The following is an 18,065-nucleotide window of genomic DNA, read 5'->3' as shown; positions in this document are numbered from 1 at the left end:
CACAGTGGGAGGGGTCTGCCTGCCCTGGGCCCAGCCTTGCCTGGCAAAGTCTTTCCGTGCCCTGTTGTTGAGCTCACCGCCTTCAGGCCATCGTCTATGGGGGACTGGGACAGGCTCGGGGATTTCTGGCCACAGGGTCTGGGTGTCAATCTGGGTACCACTTACTGGCTGTGGACGCTGTATCTTAGGCAATTTCTGACTTTGTGCCTTATTTATTGTTGTGGTTTTTAGGAACAGCGCCTTGTAAGCTGTCCCGGGGATAGAATGCCGGTTACCACAGGGGCCTGGGCCCCTTGGCACAGCCCTTGGTACAGACCGCCCTCTCCCGTGGGCTGTGCTCCTCCTTGGCTGTGTTTTACGTTTCTCCCTTTTTGACCGCATGACGTGTCTCTATCCCGCACCCTCAGCTGGGTTCTCTAGGGCCTCCCAGACAACAGCTATTCAAATCCCTGCTTATGTCCGCGTGGGCAGGGCTCGAGGCCACCCTTCTGTTTCGTCTGTTACATTTGAACAGCTTTTTAGATGGTATTTCCCTAGAGCTTCTGGTGTTGAACAGTGGGCGTTTTGGGGTTTAGCCTGGAGTCAGGTTGAACGGAGAGTGGCTTTGTTCTTGGTAAGAAAACCAACTTGGGGTAACCCTAGGCTTATGCAGTGTTGCCTTCAAATCATTCTCCTTCTATATCGTTTACTCTGGGTCAGCAAACTACTGTAATTCTGGCTTTTCACTGGAATTAGGAATTGGCAAACCATGGCCTGCAGGTCGCACTGACCTGCACCTGCCTTTGTAAACGAAACTTTGTCGGAATATAACCTGCACCTTTGGACTGTGTTCCGTGCACGTCTGCTTCGCACGACAGCCGCAGAGTTGAGGAGCTGGGGCGGCATGGCTCCCAGAGCCTGAAATATGTGCCGGGAGCTCTTTGCAGGAGCTTTGCAGGCCCCTGCCCTGGTGGAGGGTGCGCTGGGCAGTCCCTGCAGAGCTGGTGGTTCACCAGGACCAGGTTCCGCGGGCTCCTGTGGTGATAACGTCCCCTGGAGTCCCTGCACTTGGCTCTTGGGTTGCTTAACCGCCTGTGTGAGAAGCACACTGTGCAGTGAAGGACGCCAAGTCTCAGCATCTGAGACCAGAGTCCCAGCAGCTAAGAGTGAGCACGTGGCGGCTGTGTGGTCACTGTGCTCTTCCATCTCCCCCACCTTCTCTCCTCTCTTCCCGCACCCCCGCCCCGCCCCTTCTGCAGGTTCGCAGTCCTCCGCAGCATCCACAGTCGCCAACCCCCGCGGTGAGGGCGAGCTGCGCCCGGGTGAGAGGGTGCTGGTGGTGGGACAGAGGATGGGCACCATCAGGTTCTTCGGGACGACGAACTTTGCTCCAGGTAACTCTCTGCTTGCCGTGCTCAGCCTGAACTCGGTGGAACACAAAAGGGTGCGCATGGTACCCGCAAACATAATTTAGTTAGGGCGAATTCTACAGCAGGATGGCAGCCTGAGATGGGGAATGCAATGCCGGGAGGAAGACCCAGACTCCCTTGCCCAGGTGGACGGTTTTCCATGCATTTTCTTGCCAACTGTGCCTTAAATGGTCTCATGTTAAAATGAGTCGCCTCTCTCTAGTTCTACTCCCACTGATGGCCAAGTGTCTCAGTGGCAGGGAAGACATGTTGGGATTTGAGTTTTGCGGAGAGGATGTGTTCACCGCGCGGCTTTTATTAGAGTGGCTGGAGAGCAAAGCTGGCAAAAGGGATCGAAGGACAACGAAAAGCCTTTGTGCACCTGGGGCCTTCAGAACACGCTGGAGTACTTGTGCATTCATCCAGTCTGTACTTAATACAGTGTTTCCAAAAGTGAAGAATACTTTCCTTTGCGTTTTCAATGATTATAGTTTTAAGCAGAAGCCCGTTGAATGAAACCACGTGTGTGTGTTTTAAGTAGCAATATGCTATTTTAACACATGGTGGCATTGCAGCATTTTAGGAAAAGGTTACCTAGAATGCAGGCTTTTTAAAAACAGGTTTGTAGCATTTGGCCAAGGGCTATGAGGGGTCTGAATGAAGCTAACAAATTAACCTGTCACCGTTCCATGCAAGTGGGTGAGGATGAAGCATCCCAGGTTTGAGAGCACAAGAACTTTGGTGCTCACAGTTATAGCAGTAGCCAGAGTGTCAGCCTTTCTCAAAGTGTCCCCGAGCCCCAATTCCCACAGGGTGAGTGCGTGTGGGGTGGCGCCTGCATCCCTGGGGTTTATGGTACAGGAGAGGAGCCCGGAGCTCAAGGAATCTGAACCTCTGTCCTGAGCTCACTGTTCAGCACCTCTACCCTCTGCTCTGAAGGGAGGCTCTGTCCCCCAAAGCTGTCCTCTGCACTGACATCTGTGGAGAGATCATCTTGGGCAAGGGCGGTCAGGGTCTCTGCCCATGAGATATGCGGAAAACTGACAGAACCGTGGAGAGCAGCTGTCCACACATTCTTGTTTCGTGAACAGCACTTTTAATTGCCAGCCAGCTAACTGACTTGAGGGGGCTTATAGGTTTCATAATTCATGGCTCTCTGGGGTCTCAAGGCGGTGCTGAGATCAGTTAGGAGATACGTAACACAGTTCTCACCTACAAGCCTGAGAATCCCCCAGGTGGGTTATTTTTCACAATGACTGTATGTTACATTCTGAGTTCCCTTTTTCTGATGATATTAAGCCCGAACAGAGTGGTCTGATTCTTTGAATACAATTCTTTATTTGAGTTGACTTTTTAGTTTTTAAATTCTTAATGTAAAACATCTAGTCATTTAGAAAGTAATAAGCTAATATATGAAAAGTTGAAAGCTTTTTCATGAAAGTCTTGTCCATTAAGGAAACAGTAGCATGTGTTTTTGTGGCATCAACCTCTAGATCAATTTTTTCTGCAGAACAGTGGTCATGACGAGCTTCTCATAGACAATAAGACCTAGACTTGAGAGAGGTCATGTTCAGTCTCAGTGGCATTTCCCTCGGTGCCACCTTGGAAAGAAAATTGACATTTAAATGGGGGGATGGCCACACCACCCACTCCTGATGTGGAGTCACTGTGGGTGACACACGTCATGATGTATTTTTGCTGTCTATCACACATTTCCAAGAGTTACCTGGTAAACATGTAGCAATTATACGGTCATTTAAAATAGGAAAATGCAATTATATAGGAAAGCATCAAAGGCAGAAGGAGGTAAAACTTGGAAAATTATAATGTGGCACCAAGAGAAATAACAATGATGGATTAGCCTGGGTTGGCACCTTTGGAGGTGTGGTGCCCTATTTTCAGGGCATTAGTGTGGCTTAACAGGAGGTTTGTGACAGACTCGCATTGTAGGACTGTGTAAGTGCCAGAGACCCTGGTCTGCATTAGTCTTTTCAACCCAAACCCCAGTACCTGGGCACGGGCTCAGGCATCGTCTGAGGAAAAAAAAAATCAAGAACTTCTGAGTTGGCTCTTTAGGAAGTGTATAATCAATATATAATGGATTCTTTAAACTAGTCATTGAAAGAAACAATATTTGCACATTTATAATCTGCAATCAGTGTCTCCACATCTATGCCTTACTTCTCATTTGGCACTGATTGGAAGCTTCCACATCCAGGGACTGCTGCCCTCTCCTTGAATGTCATGGATGAGGGGGCTCCCAGGCTCGTTGGGCTGGTCTCGGGCACTCTCCCCTGGGACTCTTTGTTCTAGGCATGTGTGTCCCTTTCCCTGATATTGGAAAGAACCACAATAAAAGAGACCTTGTTACTTTCAGTTTGGGCTCTCTAGAAAAGGAAATCCTGTTATTTTCTTCTGAGTAGCGCCTTCTGAATGCTAACTGACTTCTAAAAGCTCCTTATTAGCTAACCTAAGCATTCTTGTAGGTAAATGATGACTTTTAAAAGTCTTGGATGGAAAAAAAGAAAGGGAAAAGCAGAGACCCCTGACACCAGTGGAGTTTTCCATGTTATCTTTGTCCTTATTGGGTTGTTTGGGAACCACTGTGGAATGAAAAGGCCCCTGTTCTGAGTGATCATCTCGGTATTCTGCACTGCTGCTCTCTGAAACGCTGGCTGGCCACATCCCGTCCCAGTCATCACGGCTTCTCGGTGGACTCTGGTCCTGCGCCTGGGCATAATGACTTATTCTTGCCCCACTCCTGCATGCGCATTTTATTTCCTGCTGTCACGTACCCCTCTACAGTTATGCCGATCACGCTTTTCCCGTGCGCTTTTCAAATTCTGTTTTGCAGCCTTCCCCCTTGAAAGCTTAACGATCGCGATGCCCTTCTGCCAGCTTGGTCCTCTGTGAAGACGTGCCGTCCTTTCGACGTGGGTCTGCTCTGCCATGGGCCGAGGCTGGGTGGCATCAGATGTGCGTACCCGTGGCGTTCTCGTTGCAGGGTATTGGTACGGGATAGAACTCGAGAAGCCCCACGGCAAGAACGACGGCTCAGTCGGTGGTGTGCAGTACTTCAGCTGCTCTCCGAGATATGGGATATTCGCTCCCCCATCCAGGGTGCAGAGGTGAGGAAACGGAACTTCTCTTTTTTTCCCACAGGAGCCTTTGTCAGTAAAAGGGGTCGAGGGCCTGATTTTGCCCGGAAGTCACGCCCTGGCTGGAGCCTGTGTCTTCTCTCAAGGGGTTAACCAACCACCTTCCTCCGAGAGGAGGCTGGTGGGAAGCCTGATTTGCTTTGCTGAGGATTTGCAATTTTAAAAGCCTCCTCTCTGCCTCATCTGCAAACCCTGCGAGTACGTGGAAGCTATTAGGAGTGGCGCGCGCAGCTTAGAACAGTGAGTGCAGCAGGCTTAATCTGTCACACGGATGCTCTCTGATTGCTCCAGTCACAGCCTCGCGTTCACACTTCCTGCCAGCAGGCACCCCAGCCCCGCTTGGAAGCCTCTTCCTCTGGTTTCTTTAGCTTTCAAAAACAGAGAGGCAGGCGGTCTTAGGGGAGTGGAGCCTCCAGGACCTTGGCATGCTGTCCCTCCTGGTGTTCCCGCTGAAGGCAGGGCACCTTCATGCCACCGCAGGGCTCTGCCTTTCAAAAACAGTTGAGCAGAAATGGGCACGCATGAAATTCCAGGTCCTATGAGGTGGGGTGACTTCAGGGTGTCGAGGGCCGTTGGCTTGGTGGGCTTTTCAGCAGGTGGGAAACGGGATACTGAGGTTCAGAGAGGAGACCCCGTCCCTGGGGGAGTCACGTTCACAGGCTGGCACTGCCATCGCAGCCCGGATGTCTCGGCTGGCTCCCCTTCCAATGAGACCGTCGTGACCGCCTCCTGGCCAGTTGATGTTTTCATATCCATTTCTTCCGTGGTTAATTTTGCTTATTGAGTAATTATGTGTCATTTTTGTGTTCATTTCCTTCTGTGATGTCCTTGATATAATTCTGCTCGTTTGGGATGAAATAGCATTTCACATGGAGTCCTTTGTAGTTCATAAAGTGTCTTCACTTAAAGGTGCTTTCATGTGATCCTGGTAAGCATTTGGTGAGCTCTGCTGGAAAATAGCAGCAACCATTGCAAACTCTCCCCACTCCCTGCGTGGCAGGGCCGGGACAGGGCACCCCGGATGCCCATGAGTCCTGGGCCCAGTGAGCCGTGAACTGTTAGGGTGGCTCCCGTTTTGGGTGAGGAAACAGCTTGCAAGCGACCAGTGACTTAGCTGCGACTGGGATGCCGCTCACGGGGGGAGGGTCTCAGACCAGGGTACTGCCCTGTGGCCATGTCCCATTAGCCCTTGCTCTAGACGGTCTGCTCTGTTGTGTTGTCATTTTGTAAATGAGGAAAGGGAGGCGGCAGCACCTGGACCACACGTGCCAGCCGCTTGTCCCGGGGGCTGACCTGCTCCTCAAAGTGCCCCAGCCCTGCGTGGGCGCAGAGGGTGGCGGGGGCGGGGTGGGTGAGCTCTACTCCTAGGCCGAGATTCCAGCCAGGTCGCCTGTGTCAGGGTGTGTGCCCCTAGCTGCGATCCTCAGTGGTTGAAGAGCAGTGGTGACGTCTTTAGGGCCTGTGCCTCGTGGGTGGCTGACATGGAGGGCCGTTTACGCCAAGCCATGGTCTCTGTCGTCCTTGGGCACATCCCCATTGACACGAGTGGGTCTCACGTGGTCGTTGTCTCCTGTCCTGCTGATGACCAGAGCACATGGTTTGGCATGATTCCAGCGCCGTGAATGGTGGCGAGGCCTGCCGGGCTCGGGCTAGGTCTGCCACACAGCTCTCCAACTGGGGGGGGGGACACCTTGCTGTCCCTGCTGTTGTTCCTCCCTCCCTTGGCTTGTGGAGTGCGCGTCTCCACCAGGCGCTTTGCTTGCCTTCTGTGAATCTTCCCGACGGTGGGGCCTGCAAGGCGGCCCCCTCTCCTTGAGGGAAGCGAGCTCGCTTTCGAGAGCACTGTCTGATCCAGCTGTCTTCCTGTCATCTGATTGTCTCATTCATCATCATCAAATACTATTAAGTGTCTTGTGGCACTTGTGCTGTGCTCGGCATTTTATAAGCAAATAAAACAGACGTGGGCCCCGCTGTGGGGTTTCTCATCGGAGCCAGCCCTGGATCGGAGACCCTGCAAGCCTCCAGGACCGAAAGGCTTCAGAGCGGGGCTGCCGGGGACAGTCATGGGAAGGTGGGGACTGCTGTGGTCACCCCTGTGTCCTGTCCTCCTCGGCGGCAGCAGCCTTGTCCTCTCCTCTCCACTTTTAAAACGCACCTCCCAGGCCGGCACCCAGGCACACGCTGTTGGCTCTGCCTGAACAATTGTCTAGACTATCTTCCAAGGGATCAAGACCTCCCCTTCTGCTTCTGATATGGACCTCAGTCAGAATTCCTTAGAGAAAACTCTCTGACTGGGTGAGCTGTACTCTCACACACACATGCGTGCACACACAGGCACGTACACTCAGGCACGCATTCACAGGCACGCACAGGCAAGCACATGCAGGCATATGCAGGCATGTACACAAAGGCACACATAGGCATATGCATGTAGGCATGCACACACAGGCCCACACACACAGACAAACACATAGGCATGCACAAACAGGTACAGACATACACAGACACGCGAACATGGACACACATAGGCCCGCGTGCTGCCTGAGCGGTCTTCAGGGCCATGGTATTCATTTTCTCTTCTCACCATGAGGCGTTCATGACTCAGGAATGGGTTGTTGCGAGCGCTGAGTTCCTCTTAGCTGCCTGTCACAGCCTCATGCGAGCACCTGTCCTGCTCACCAAGCCCGGCTCCCTTGTGTCTGTGGGTCCCTCATCAACTGCTGTGTCCATGTTAAGATGAAGCATGTGAATTGCAAGGTGAAATCGCAGACGTTTACAGGAGTCATGGGATGTTTTGGCATGCTGAGCAAGGCTGGAAGGGGTGATGATGAGGAGTCATGGGACGTCTTGGCGTGATGAGGGAGACTAGAGGGGGTGACCCACAGTGGACACCTTACAGATTTAGGTTGATCACATTGGAAGGGAAATGAAGCTGTCTGAGTTGTCTTTACAAGTAAAAAATGATTTGGGCCGGGCATGGTGGCTCATGCCTGTAATCCCAGCACTTTGGGAGGTTGAGGTGAGAGAATTACTTGAGTCCAGGGATTCGAGTCCAGCTTGGGCAACTTGGCAAGACCTTGCTCTACAATAAATTAATAAAAATTAGCTGGAAATGGTGGTGCACGCCTGTAGTCCCAGCTACTTGGAAGGCTGAAGCAGAAGGACTGCCTGAGCCCAGCAGTTCGAGTCTGCAGTGAGCCATGATTGTGCCGCTGTATTCCAGTTTGGGCGACAGAGTGAGACTTCTACTCACTCAAAAAAAAAAAAAAAAAAAAAAGAATGATTTGAATATCAAAGCATAAAGAGAAGCCCATCCGGAAGGTGACCTTTATAGTTTTGCTTAGAGTCAATTACAAAGTAAAGGATATTGAATTGTATCAGCTATACACACACACACACACACGTACGTACGTACATACACACACACACACACACACACACTCAAACTCAGCTGATATCTTTTTCTTTCAATTAACGTAGTGTTTTGTAAAAATAATTTTAATCTAAAATTTGCTAAATTTAATATAAAATAAACTTTCATGCTTTTCTGGTTTCACCTCTGGAGTTGAAATTTCCAGGAAGTGAAGTTAGGGCCACACTGCAAGTGGATTCCGGTAAAGCTGACTCCATTTATACTGATTATCCTCAGGTGATGAGGGCGTCTTCTACTGGGTTATTGTTATTACTGGATATTGTCTAGAAATAGCTAGCCTGAGGTCATCCTGGAGCTCAGTTTGGATTTGGCATGAGTGAAACAGCAGCCCTGGGTGTGGACCCCTCAGCTGAGGGTCAGTCTCAGCCCTGGACACTGGCTGCTGCTGACACTTGTACTGTGTGTGTTTTATTCACAGAGTAACAGATTCCCTGGACACACTCACAGAAATCTCTTCAAACAAGCAGAATCCTTATCCCGGTAAGGTTACTCCTTAGTTATTCCTTTGTTTCTGTTTATTGAAAATGTTTTATTGTGAGGCGTACATGTCCACAGAGTCTATACAATGTGTCTGTCTAGTTCATGTAACTGTAGCAGACATGGAACCCTCCCCACTACCTGCATTGTGGACCCTGAGCCCGACTCTGCCGCACTCTCTGTACAGCCCTCCTCAGGCCTCCGGGTCTCGGGGTTTATATTCATTACTCCCTTGATTTTCTTTGTGTTTTCTCCACCCATATGTGGATGTAGCAATATTTTTGGTGTCTTGGGATGGGCAGAAATTTTTATGTAATCAAAATAACAAACCATTTATATATTTTGTCCTAAGAAATCTCTTCCTAAATCAGAAGTCATAAAGACATAGTCCTATATTATTTTCTGAAAGGTCTATATTTTTGTGTTTTACACCTGTCAATTTACCTATGTATGGAAGGATCCAATTTTTAAAAAATATGAATAACCATCTCTGAAACAGTGATTTGTGTATACCAATTCTTAAATGTTTATTGAGGCTTAATTATCACCCATGGGTTCTCACAGTTCTGATAGGTGTGTTGTTTTCATTTGGAATTTCCTAAAACTACACGATGTATTAGTTTGCTTGGGATACCATAACAAAAACGTTTATTTTCTCACGGTCCCAAGAGGCTGGACATGGAGATCAAGGGGCTGCAGGCTTGGTTCCTCCCATGGCCTCTCTCTGGGGCTTACGGATGGCCGCCTGCCTCTGGTGCGTAACACGGCCTTCTCGCCGTTGGTCTGTGTCCTCGTCCCCTCTTCTCATGAAGACACTAGCCCGACTGGATGAGAGCCCCCTGTCTCCCCCAGTCCAGTTACCTCTTTTTTTTTTTTTTTTGAGTTGGAGTCTCACTGTTGCCCAGACTGGAGTGCAGTGGCCGCTCCCGGCCACCGCAGCCTCAACCTGCTGGGCTCCGGCGATCCTTCCACCTCATCCTTCCAAGTAGCTGGAACTACAGGCGCGCGCTACCACACCCGGCTAATTTTTTTGATTTATTGTAGAGATGAGATCTTGCCAAGTTGCCCAGGCGGGTCTCGAACCCGCAGGCTCAGGCAATCCACTCACCTCAGCCTCCAAAGGCGCGGGATTACAGGCTGAGCCACCGAGCCCGGCACCCAGTTACCTCTTTAAAGCGCTGTCTCCACATAGATCACATTCGCCGCTGGGCTGGGTGGCAAGGACAGTTCAGCCTGTGACAGACGCAGACTGTCTTTTCCTATGCTTATGCGCCCTCTCCTTTTTGTCTATTTATCTTTGTACTTTTAACTGATGGATTGTAGGTGCATGCGTTTGGGGGTACGGGTGATATTTTGACACATGCGTACAACGTGCCATGATCAAGTCAGGATAACTGGAAAACTCATCACCTCAAGTGTTCCTCTTTTCTTTGTGTTGGGGTGTTGCTGTCCTTCCAGCTCTTCTGAAGTCCGTATCAGTTGCTGTGGCCCATGATATCCCTGCACTGCTGACATGAGCGCTCCTTCCTCCTGCCCACCTGTCTGTTCCTATTAACCAACCTCTCTTCATCTCCCTTTGCACTCACTCCCGGCCCGGCCTCTGGTAACTGCCTTTCGACTCTCTGCCTCCATGAAATCCACTTGTTAGCACTCACACATGAGGGAGAACACGCGACATCTGTCCTTCCGTGCCAGACTCGTTTCACGTAAGGACCTCCAGTTCCATCCCTGTTGCTGCAAATGACAGGACTCCATTCTCTTTCATGGCAGAGTCACGTTCCACTGCATAAACACACCACACACTCATCCATCAATGACCAGCTGGATACACACCGTGTCTTGGCTGTTGTGAGTTGTGCTGCCAAGACATGGTAGTGCAGGTTTCTCTATAATTTCCCTACTGGGCTATTGAATACTAGTCACATTGTTCCAGAATTAGTTGTTGAAGAGCCTGTCCTTTTTCCATTGAATACGATGGCTTCCTTTACTCTGGATATAGACCCAGCTGCGGAATTGGTGGGTTACACGGTCATTCCTTCAGAGTTTTGAAGAACTTGGTACTATTTTTCATAATGGTTGAACTACGGATGCAGGGTCCCGTCTGTGTGTGCTGTATCACCTTTGCTGAGGTGCCTGTGCACATCTTTTGCTCATCTTAAAACTGTGTTTGTTGTTGTTTTTAAGTTGGCATCTCATTTTGTCGTCCAGCCTGGAGGGCAGTGGCACGATCATGGCTCACTGCATTCCCTGGCCTTTTCATTCTCTTAACAGCATCTTTCATGAAGCAAGAAGGTTTTAATTTTAATGAAGTTCAAGTTATTCATTTTTTTTTTCTTTCATGTATCATGCTTTGGTGTTTCATCTGAAAAGTCATCACCAGACCCAAGATGGCCCTCATTTTTGCCTGATGGTATCTTCCGGTAGTTTCATAGTTTTGTGTTTTGTATTGAGGTCTGAGATACATTTTGAATTCATTTTTGTGAAAGGAATAAGGTCTGTGTCTAGATTTTTTTGCATGTCAATGTCTAGAAAACACCGTAATTTCCCTGCCGTGCGTAACAGTAGTTACATTGTTCCAGAATCATTTGTTGAAGAATCTGTCTTTTTTCCATTGACCCGCCTTTGCTCCTTTGTCAAAGATAAGTCAGCCACATTTGTGTGAGTCCGCTTCTGGACTCTATTCTGTTCCACTGATCTGTTTGTCCAATCTGTTGCCAGTACCACACTGTCTTGATTACTGCAGCTTCTCAGTAGTTCCTTAGGTTGAGTCGTGCCAGGCTTTGATCTGGATATTGTCCTTTGAAGTTGTGTTGGTTATTCTGGACCCTTTGCCTCTCTGTATAAACTTGACAATAAATTTGTTACTATCCACAAAATAACTTGCTGGGATTTTAATTGGGATTGAGTTGAATATGTAGATCAAGTCGGAAAGATCTGACACCTTAATATTGAGTCTTTTATCTATGAACATGAAATACCTTTTCATGTATTTATATCTCCTTTGATTTCTTTCATCAGTTTCCTGATTCTCTCTTCAGCTATGTTTATTCTGTTGCATAACTCACCCATAAAGTTAATTATAAAATGTTCCATCTGCTTGATAGTTACTTGCCATTGCTTACTCTTTCCCTATTATTTTCAAGTTTTTTGTGTCTTTAAACATTTAAATATTGTTATCTTTTGCGTCAATTAATTAATTATCTAAAGCCTTTGTGAGTCTGTTTCTGTTGAGCCTATGCTGCTTCTTTCCTTGTGAGTTTTATAATTTATTGCTGTGAGGTGTTTATTGCCCTCAGAATTTTACACAGGAGAGTTCTTTGAGGCCTCGGTTGATGCCTCCAGAGACGGTTCTGTTCACTTTTGCCTGTTGCCTGGAGGCCTGCCACCCTGGGGTACTTGAACACCTGGTCTGTAGTGTTGCTTAATATTGCGTAGATGACGTGGATATGACTCAAGGTCCCAGCTTTGAGAGGAGGAAATGTGTTCTCTGCTGAGCGTAGGGTCCACACAACCCACTCTCCTCATCCTCATTGGCCAGTGTCATGTCCTGCTTCTCACTTAACCTGACCCTAAGAGTGAGCGGATTGGGGCCCCGCCATACCCGGGAGCCGGGTGAGGGTCTCCGTCTGCAGGCCCTGGCGGTGTTTCCTTCCCTATGTCTTGTGAGCAGCCACGCTCCCTAGAATCCTGGGGAAGCTGGCGGTCTGAGGGGTAGATTGCTTTGGTGCTTGGTGGCTGCTCACGGCTTCTCTTCTGGGGTTTTAGCCTCCTTGAAATTGTGCCTTTTGTGTCAGCTCAATGGCATTTAAAAAAAAATTGTTGTTGTTTTAAATTGGAGTGGCTTCAATCAGGAAATTAAGCCGGCACATCTGGTCTGCCGTGCCGCCAGGACTGGCAGTGCAATTCCTTCTGGAAAGCATCTTGTAAGAAATGTACCTTTTGTGAGGTCTTTGATTGGATTCTGTTATTTGGAGATGCCAATAATCATAAGCTCCGAATTTAATTGTTCAGCATTTTATCAGTAAGATTCACTTGGATGATGGTGTTTGAAGACCATTTCTCCTTTTCCTTTTTCCATATGATTATCAAGACGATAATAGTTTATAGTATAAATATTCAGTTTTATTAATGTGTCATTTAATTTTATTTGATTTCCAGGAAATCTTATGATAAAAATCTCCAAAATTGTTGTCATGCTCTTAACCTGTTCATATATGCGGCACAGTTTGGTCAGGAAGATACAGATGAAAGTTTCTCAGGAAATCTACACAGTGATATTGTGTTTACATACCTTCCTTGCTTTCTGTTTCCCCAAAAATGTTTGCTATAATAGAAAATCTACAGGGGAATGAGAAAAGATGCATTTTAATAAGGACTGGAAGTTTGTGATCTGTTTTCCTCTTCTAACCTTAACTTTCACATTTAGGTTTCAGGAGAAGTTTCAGTACAACGTCTGCTTCTTCCCAAAAAGAGATTAACAGAAGAAATGCTTTTGCCAAGTGAGTATTAAGAAGACTTAGAGAAACACCTTTGAAGACGGGCATGGTGGGTTCTGTGGAGGAGGTGGGATGCTGTGTCTTCTGCTGTGCTTGGTGGAATCTCAGCATGCAGGCGAGAAGGTGTGAGGAGCGCCACTAAAAATGTCACCAGCAGCTAAAACAGGGCCCTGCACGCACTTTCTTTTCAGAGGGGTTAGTACTTAATAAAATTGGCGGAGTTTGCAGTTTGAGTTTGCCCTGAGTAGGGTAGACTGATTTAAGCTTGGAGGTTTACACGCAAGTGTCAGCAGTACCTACAAGGAATGTGTGGCCTGTCTGCATGAGGTCATCTCAGTTGTTTTGAAAAGGTGCCCCTTTCCCTTGGAGAGCACATTGCTCAGGAAGCTTCCTTTGTTTCTTTGTGGAGAGGACACCTTCTTCTCTTTTCCATGTCTATTTCTGCCCCCCAGACCCACTTTGCCGCCCCAGTGCTTTTCTGAAACACTTTTACCTTTAGAGGAATACTAGATGCTTCTAGACTGGTTGGGCTAAGAGGGTTCTGTAAATGCTGTGAATTCAATCCCCGGGAGGAGGGCTGGTGGGCAGGGAAGAACTTGTGCTGGCAGGATGGTGGGCACAGACCTGGTCAGAGTCAAGGGCTGAGCTGGGTGCCCCTGGGCACGGGCTTCCGGCCTGAAGGCCTGGGAGGCCGCACAGAGACCTGAATGTCACTTGAGAGCCTGGTCTGTCTCAAGGGATCCTCAGGTAAGTTGAGAGGGTGGGGTGGCTTTTCTTCTTCCTTCTTCAAAACCATCCCCGATTGTGAGAGTTCTCCATCGGCCTCCTTGCTTGAGTAGCTGAAAGAGCTTCAGGGTTGTCGCTTGACGCTCTGGTTTACCGAAGATCTCTAAGAGTTCTCAGGCAGAATGGAAGAAATCACTGGGAAGAAACAGCCAGGATGCAAAGCCTCTGGAGGGTAGCAGGTTGGAGTCCGTGTGGGTGTTGACAAGAGGGGGCATGATGCAGAGACACAGAAGAGGGCAGCCCGAACTGCAAGACACGGGGTGGCTCTGCACAAGTGTCACGGACCCCGGAGGAGTGGTGGCATTACCCTTTTTTTTAAACCAAAGTTTATAAAAGTTGACACTAGTACCTTGTGTGTGTGTGTGTGTGTGTGTGTGTGTGTGTGTGAGAGAGAGAGAGAGAGAGAGAGAGAGAGAGAAGCACATAGACTTTTATTGAGGATATATAATTTTAAAAAGTATTTATTTGTATGCTTTTACTTGTAGAGTATGTGACCAAAATGTTTGATAGTGACTGTTCTCAGGAACAAAAGAAAGACTTTCAGGTGCCTGCAGGCATGAGGACATGTGTCCTTCTCTGAGGGGTGAGAATGGCAGGCAGTGCAGTGGCTAGGTGGCTTTGCCGGGATGTTGTGCTGTGGCTCACCTGAAGTGTGATTATCCAAGAAGCATATGTGTTGGAGAGGAGAGGTTTTTGGGGTTTACCAAACTCTGCTCTATTTTCTTGTTTATTAGTAAAGAAATAAATGGCACTTTCAGAAGAAACGTGGGAAATGTAGTCAGAGACTAGGAGAATTCCTGGGTCAAACCCTCAAAGGACCTGGGCAGAGCTGGGCCTGAGCAGGTGAGGGAGAGTGGAGAGGGAGAGGGAACCAATTTCCAGATCGTGGATCAAGCAGGCAGTGACGGTACCTTTCATTCAGAGGAAGGGACGGTGACAGGTTGTCAGCAGGTCCCTGTCTGAGAGTCCTGGGCACGCTGGGCAGTAGTGGGCACAGACAGTGCGCTGAGATGCCAGCACAGTCGCTGAGGGCATCCATCCTCCCACACTGTGACCTAGGTCGTGACCCACCATCACCAGCCTCACCTCCAAGAGTTCACCAACGACTGCTGCAAAGGCTCTGTTGGGTCCTGCCCATGGAACCCACCGTTTCCCGCCTGGGTCTGCCCACACCTGGCATCAGGGTAGAGCTCATACCGTCCCTGGGCCAAGCTGCCTGTTTGTGCTATGTGTCTGGTGCCCGTGTCTCTGCCTGTCCCTTGAGTCTCCGAGCTTGTCACCCCAGGAGGTCCAGACTCGCTGGTCAGCATCTGGGGGCCTGCCTAGCTGGCTCCTGCAGGAACCAGGCACACCTGCCATCCAACAGGCTCGCTGTGCTTTCAAAGCTACGACAAGCAGGACGTGTGTTTTGCTCACCTGCCGATCCCTGCTCCCCTCCTGTCTGGCCACCTTTCAGGGTCGCTCACGTGTCACCTTCCCACTGGTGTGTCTTCCCCAAGACCTTCAGAGAGGACAGCTCTCTTCCTCTCTTGGGCCCATTCTGCACTGTACACCGTATCTCTTGTAGTATTTATGGCATTTTCCTGACGCCTATGTAGAAATTTCTAGAGCCCAGCCCCTGCCTGCCATCTCATAGGTGGCTAATAAATGCATTTGAGTGAGAAAACATGGCTCGCAAACACACCATGATCCTGAGTGTCTCAACCTCTCTGGGCTGTGAGCCTTGACATACCTTGAGTCAAATCAATCTTTTATTAGAATGTTAAGTGATTACCCAGACCATTGATTTTTGGTTTAGGTATGGAATTCATTGATTCCTTGTTTCTTAAAAGACTTTGTGATTTGAAAGCTATTTTTATAATATTTGAAAAATTAAGAAAACTAGCTGCAGATAAAGATCATAATGATCACCTGCCCTTTTTTTGCCTAGACGAGGTGATCACTGTTAGTGTTTCTGTGTGTACTTTCTTCAGTTTTTTCCTACTGCATATGCCTGGATCTAAGTACCATACTCTATATGCCTTTCGGAAGCTTTCCCCAGATGTGCCATGCACGCGTTCCCATCCTCTTCAATAGTTTTCCTCTCTTCAGTGTGACTTTGCAGTGTTTTTGAAGACTGTACGGTGAGTGAAAACATTTTGCATCATGGAAACTCCTTTCTTTCTCGCTCCCTGGCCATCTCGATGGCTGCTCTTGCATGGGGGCTGTCCCCACACCTAAGGCAGGAAGATGGTGGCCCCAAGGAAGATGAAAAAGTCGCTGGCATCCGTCAACTCAGGGTTCCAACTCGTTATGAAAAGTGGAAATTATGTGCTGGGGTACAAACAGACTCTGAAGATGATCCTCCAAGGCAAAGCGAATTAGTCATCCTCGCCAACAACTACCCAGCTTTGAGGGAATCTGAAATAGAATACTATGCTATGTTGGACAAAACTGGTGTCCATCACTAGAGTGGCAATAATACTGAATTGGTCACAGTGTGTGGAAAATACTACAGAGTATGCACACTGGCTGTCATTGATCCAGGTGATTCTTTTTTTTTTTAGAAAGCAGGATTTATTGAGAGCACAGAAAAGCTCCCACAGTGGGAGGGGATCCCAAGGGGTTGCCTGATCCAGGTGGTTCTGATATCATTAGAAGCATGCCAGAATACATTGGTGAAAAGCAAACCATGCAAAATTGTTCTTTATGATAAAACTTGGCAGAGATTTTTTAAAAAATGTATGACACAATAATAAGTGAAAAAATCAATTTAGTAATAGATGCAATAGAAACAAGTCAGTCTCTCCTCTTCCCTTACTTCCTCCGTTCCCCATCCTTTTCTCTCTCTCTCTCTCTCTCTCTCTCTGTCTCTCATGTGTGTGGTCAGTAAATAAATATCTAGTCCCTGTTGTGGTCGTGAATGGACCTGGCCACCAGTGTGGCTCTGTGGTCACGAGTACACCTGGCCACGAGCGCCTTGGCTCTGTGGTTGTGAGTGTCTCTGGTCAGGAATGCCATGGGTCTGTGGTCGTGAGTGCGCCTGGCCACGAATGCCATGGCTCTGAGGTCTTGAGTGTACCTGACCTCTGTGCTGGGAGGGCCTTGTATTGGAACCTCATCGACCCTCCAACCTGGGTACGCTGCTGAGTCTTTCTGAGCCTGAGTCCTCTTGTGCGAAATGGAGCATTAACCCTCACTGCTTGGTGAGGTTGGCAAGGCGGCACGTGGGAAGCTCTGGGCACAGAGCGGGGCTCAGGAAAGGACCGCTGCTGTCATCCTTTATGCAGACATCACAAAACATCATCCATCTGGGAAGAATTAGCATATCTACGCTTCTCCCTAGGAACATTTTTCTTTTGCATGTGCTTCAGTAAAGATGTACGCTTTTTCTTACAGGTTTTCCATGTATCTTTGGTAAATTTATTATGGTGCTTATGCATTTGACATGTAAATAATCATTGAAAATGTTATCTAATTAGAATTCTTATTGTCATATATGGCTTAGGAAGACTCTCTGAGCCTCAGTTTCTCTTCCATAAGACGAGAGTCCTCTTCCTTTCCTCCTGGTGGTGGAGAGGAGTCAGGAGACATTGTGTGACGGTGTGTTAAGAGATCAAGGAAGCGAATAAAATACCAGGAAGTTGGACCCAGGTTCTGCTCACAAGCAGACCCGTGTGGCCTTGGCAGCAGGTTCTGTGTGGGATCTACTGGGGACGGAGAATTTTCTTTTGGAGGAGAGGCGGAATGGGGGTAGAGGGAGAGACGGGTCTGGGTCACACTGCAGGGCTCTGGGTACCTGTTCTGGAAGGTCTCAGGTCAGAGGGCAGCAAGGTCCTGGCCATGTTTCGGTTGTGGGTGAATGTCAGGGTCAGCTGCCTCCCTAACCGTGGAGGGAGTCCTGGGGCAGTGTGGCCTGGAGGCCTGGGATGAGCTCAGTGGTGAGTCCCTATCAGCTTTGCTGTGAGGCCAGGTTGGTGGAGGGCATGGAGGCATCTCTAGTCATTAACTGCAAGGTTCCGTTGTAGGAAAATGGTGAGGCATCCTCTCAAGGCAGCACAGCCACTTGGCCATGTCAGTGGCAGGGTCAAGTGGCACCCTCGGCTATAACCGGGGTTTCTGCCCGAACGAGGTATACCCCTACTTACTCATCTGCCACAGAGGTGGATCTGCAGTTCCTAACATGTGTTTTCATATGAAGAAACCCTGTCTTTTCAACGTGACCAAGAGTCATTTTAATTTTCCATAGAATGCTGGACTCTTTTTCTTTTTGCTCTGTTAATATTGGTAGCAGTGCCGGGCTCGGTGGCTCAGCCTGTAATCCCGCGCCTTTGGGAGGCTGAGGTGA

The 18,065-nt window shown here is 48.6% G+C and overlaps 1 protein-coding gene and 1 pseudogene across 1 annotated transcript in view; both read left to right on the top strand.

Moving 5' to 3' along the window:
- Positions 1-18,065, top strand: part of CLIP4 (CAP-Gly domain containing linker protein family member 4) — a 60,841-nt gene that overhangs the window by 41,140 nt on the left and 1,636 nt on the right. Inside the window, exons 11-14 of the mRNA XM_008055996.2 lie at positions 1,239-1,373; positions 4,393-4,516; positions 8,398-8,459; positions 12,883-12,955. Coding sequence (XP_008054187.1) covers positions 1,239-1,373; positions 4,393-4,516; positions 8,398-8,459; positions 12,883-12,955 — 394 coding nt within the window. The remainder of the gene's footprint in view (positions 1-1,238; positions 1,374-4,392; positions 4,517-8,397; positions 8,460-12,882; positions 12,956-18,065) is intronic.
- LOC110595461 lies at positions 15,968-16,430 on the top strand (annotated as a pseudogene).

This window comes from Carlito syrichta, unplaced genomic scaffold, assembly GCF_000164805.1.
Source record: "Carlito syrichta isolate Samal-C Ts95f unplaced genomic scaffold, Tarsius_syrichta-2.0.1 Scaffold302075, whole genome shotgun sequence".
In the NCBI taxonomy this organism is placed as follows: domain Eukaryota; kingdom Metazoa; phylum Chordata; class Mammalia; order Primates; family Tarsiidae; genus Carlito; species Carlito syrichta.
This window is presented reverse-complemented; position numbering and strand designations above follow the sequence as displayed.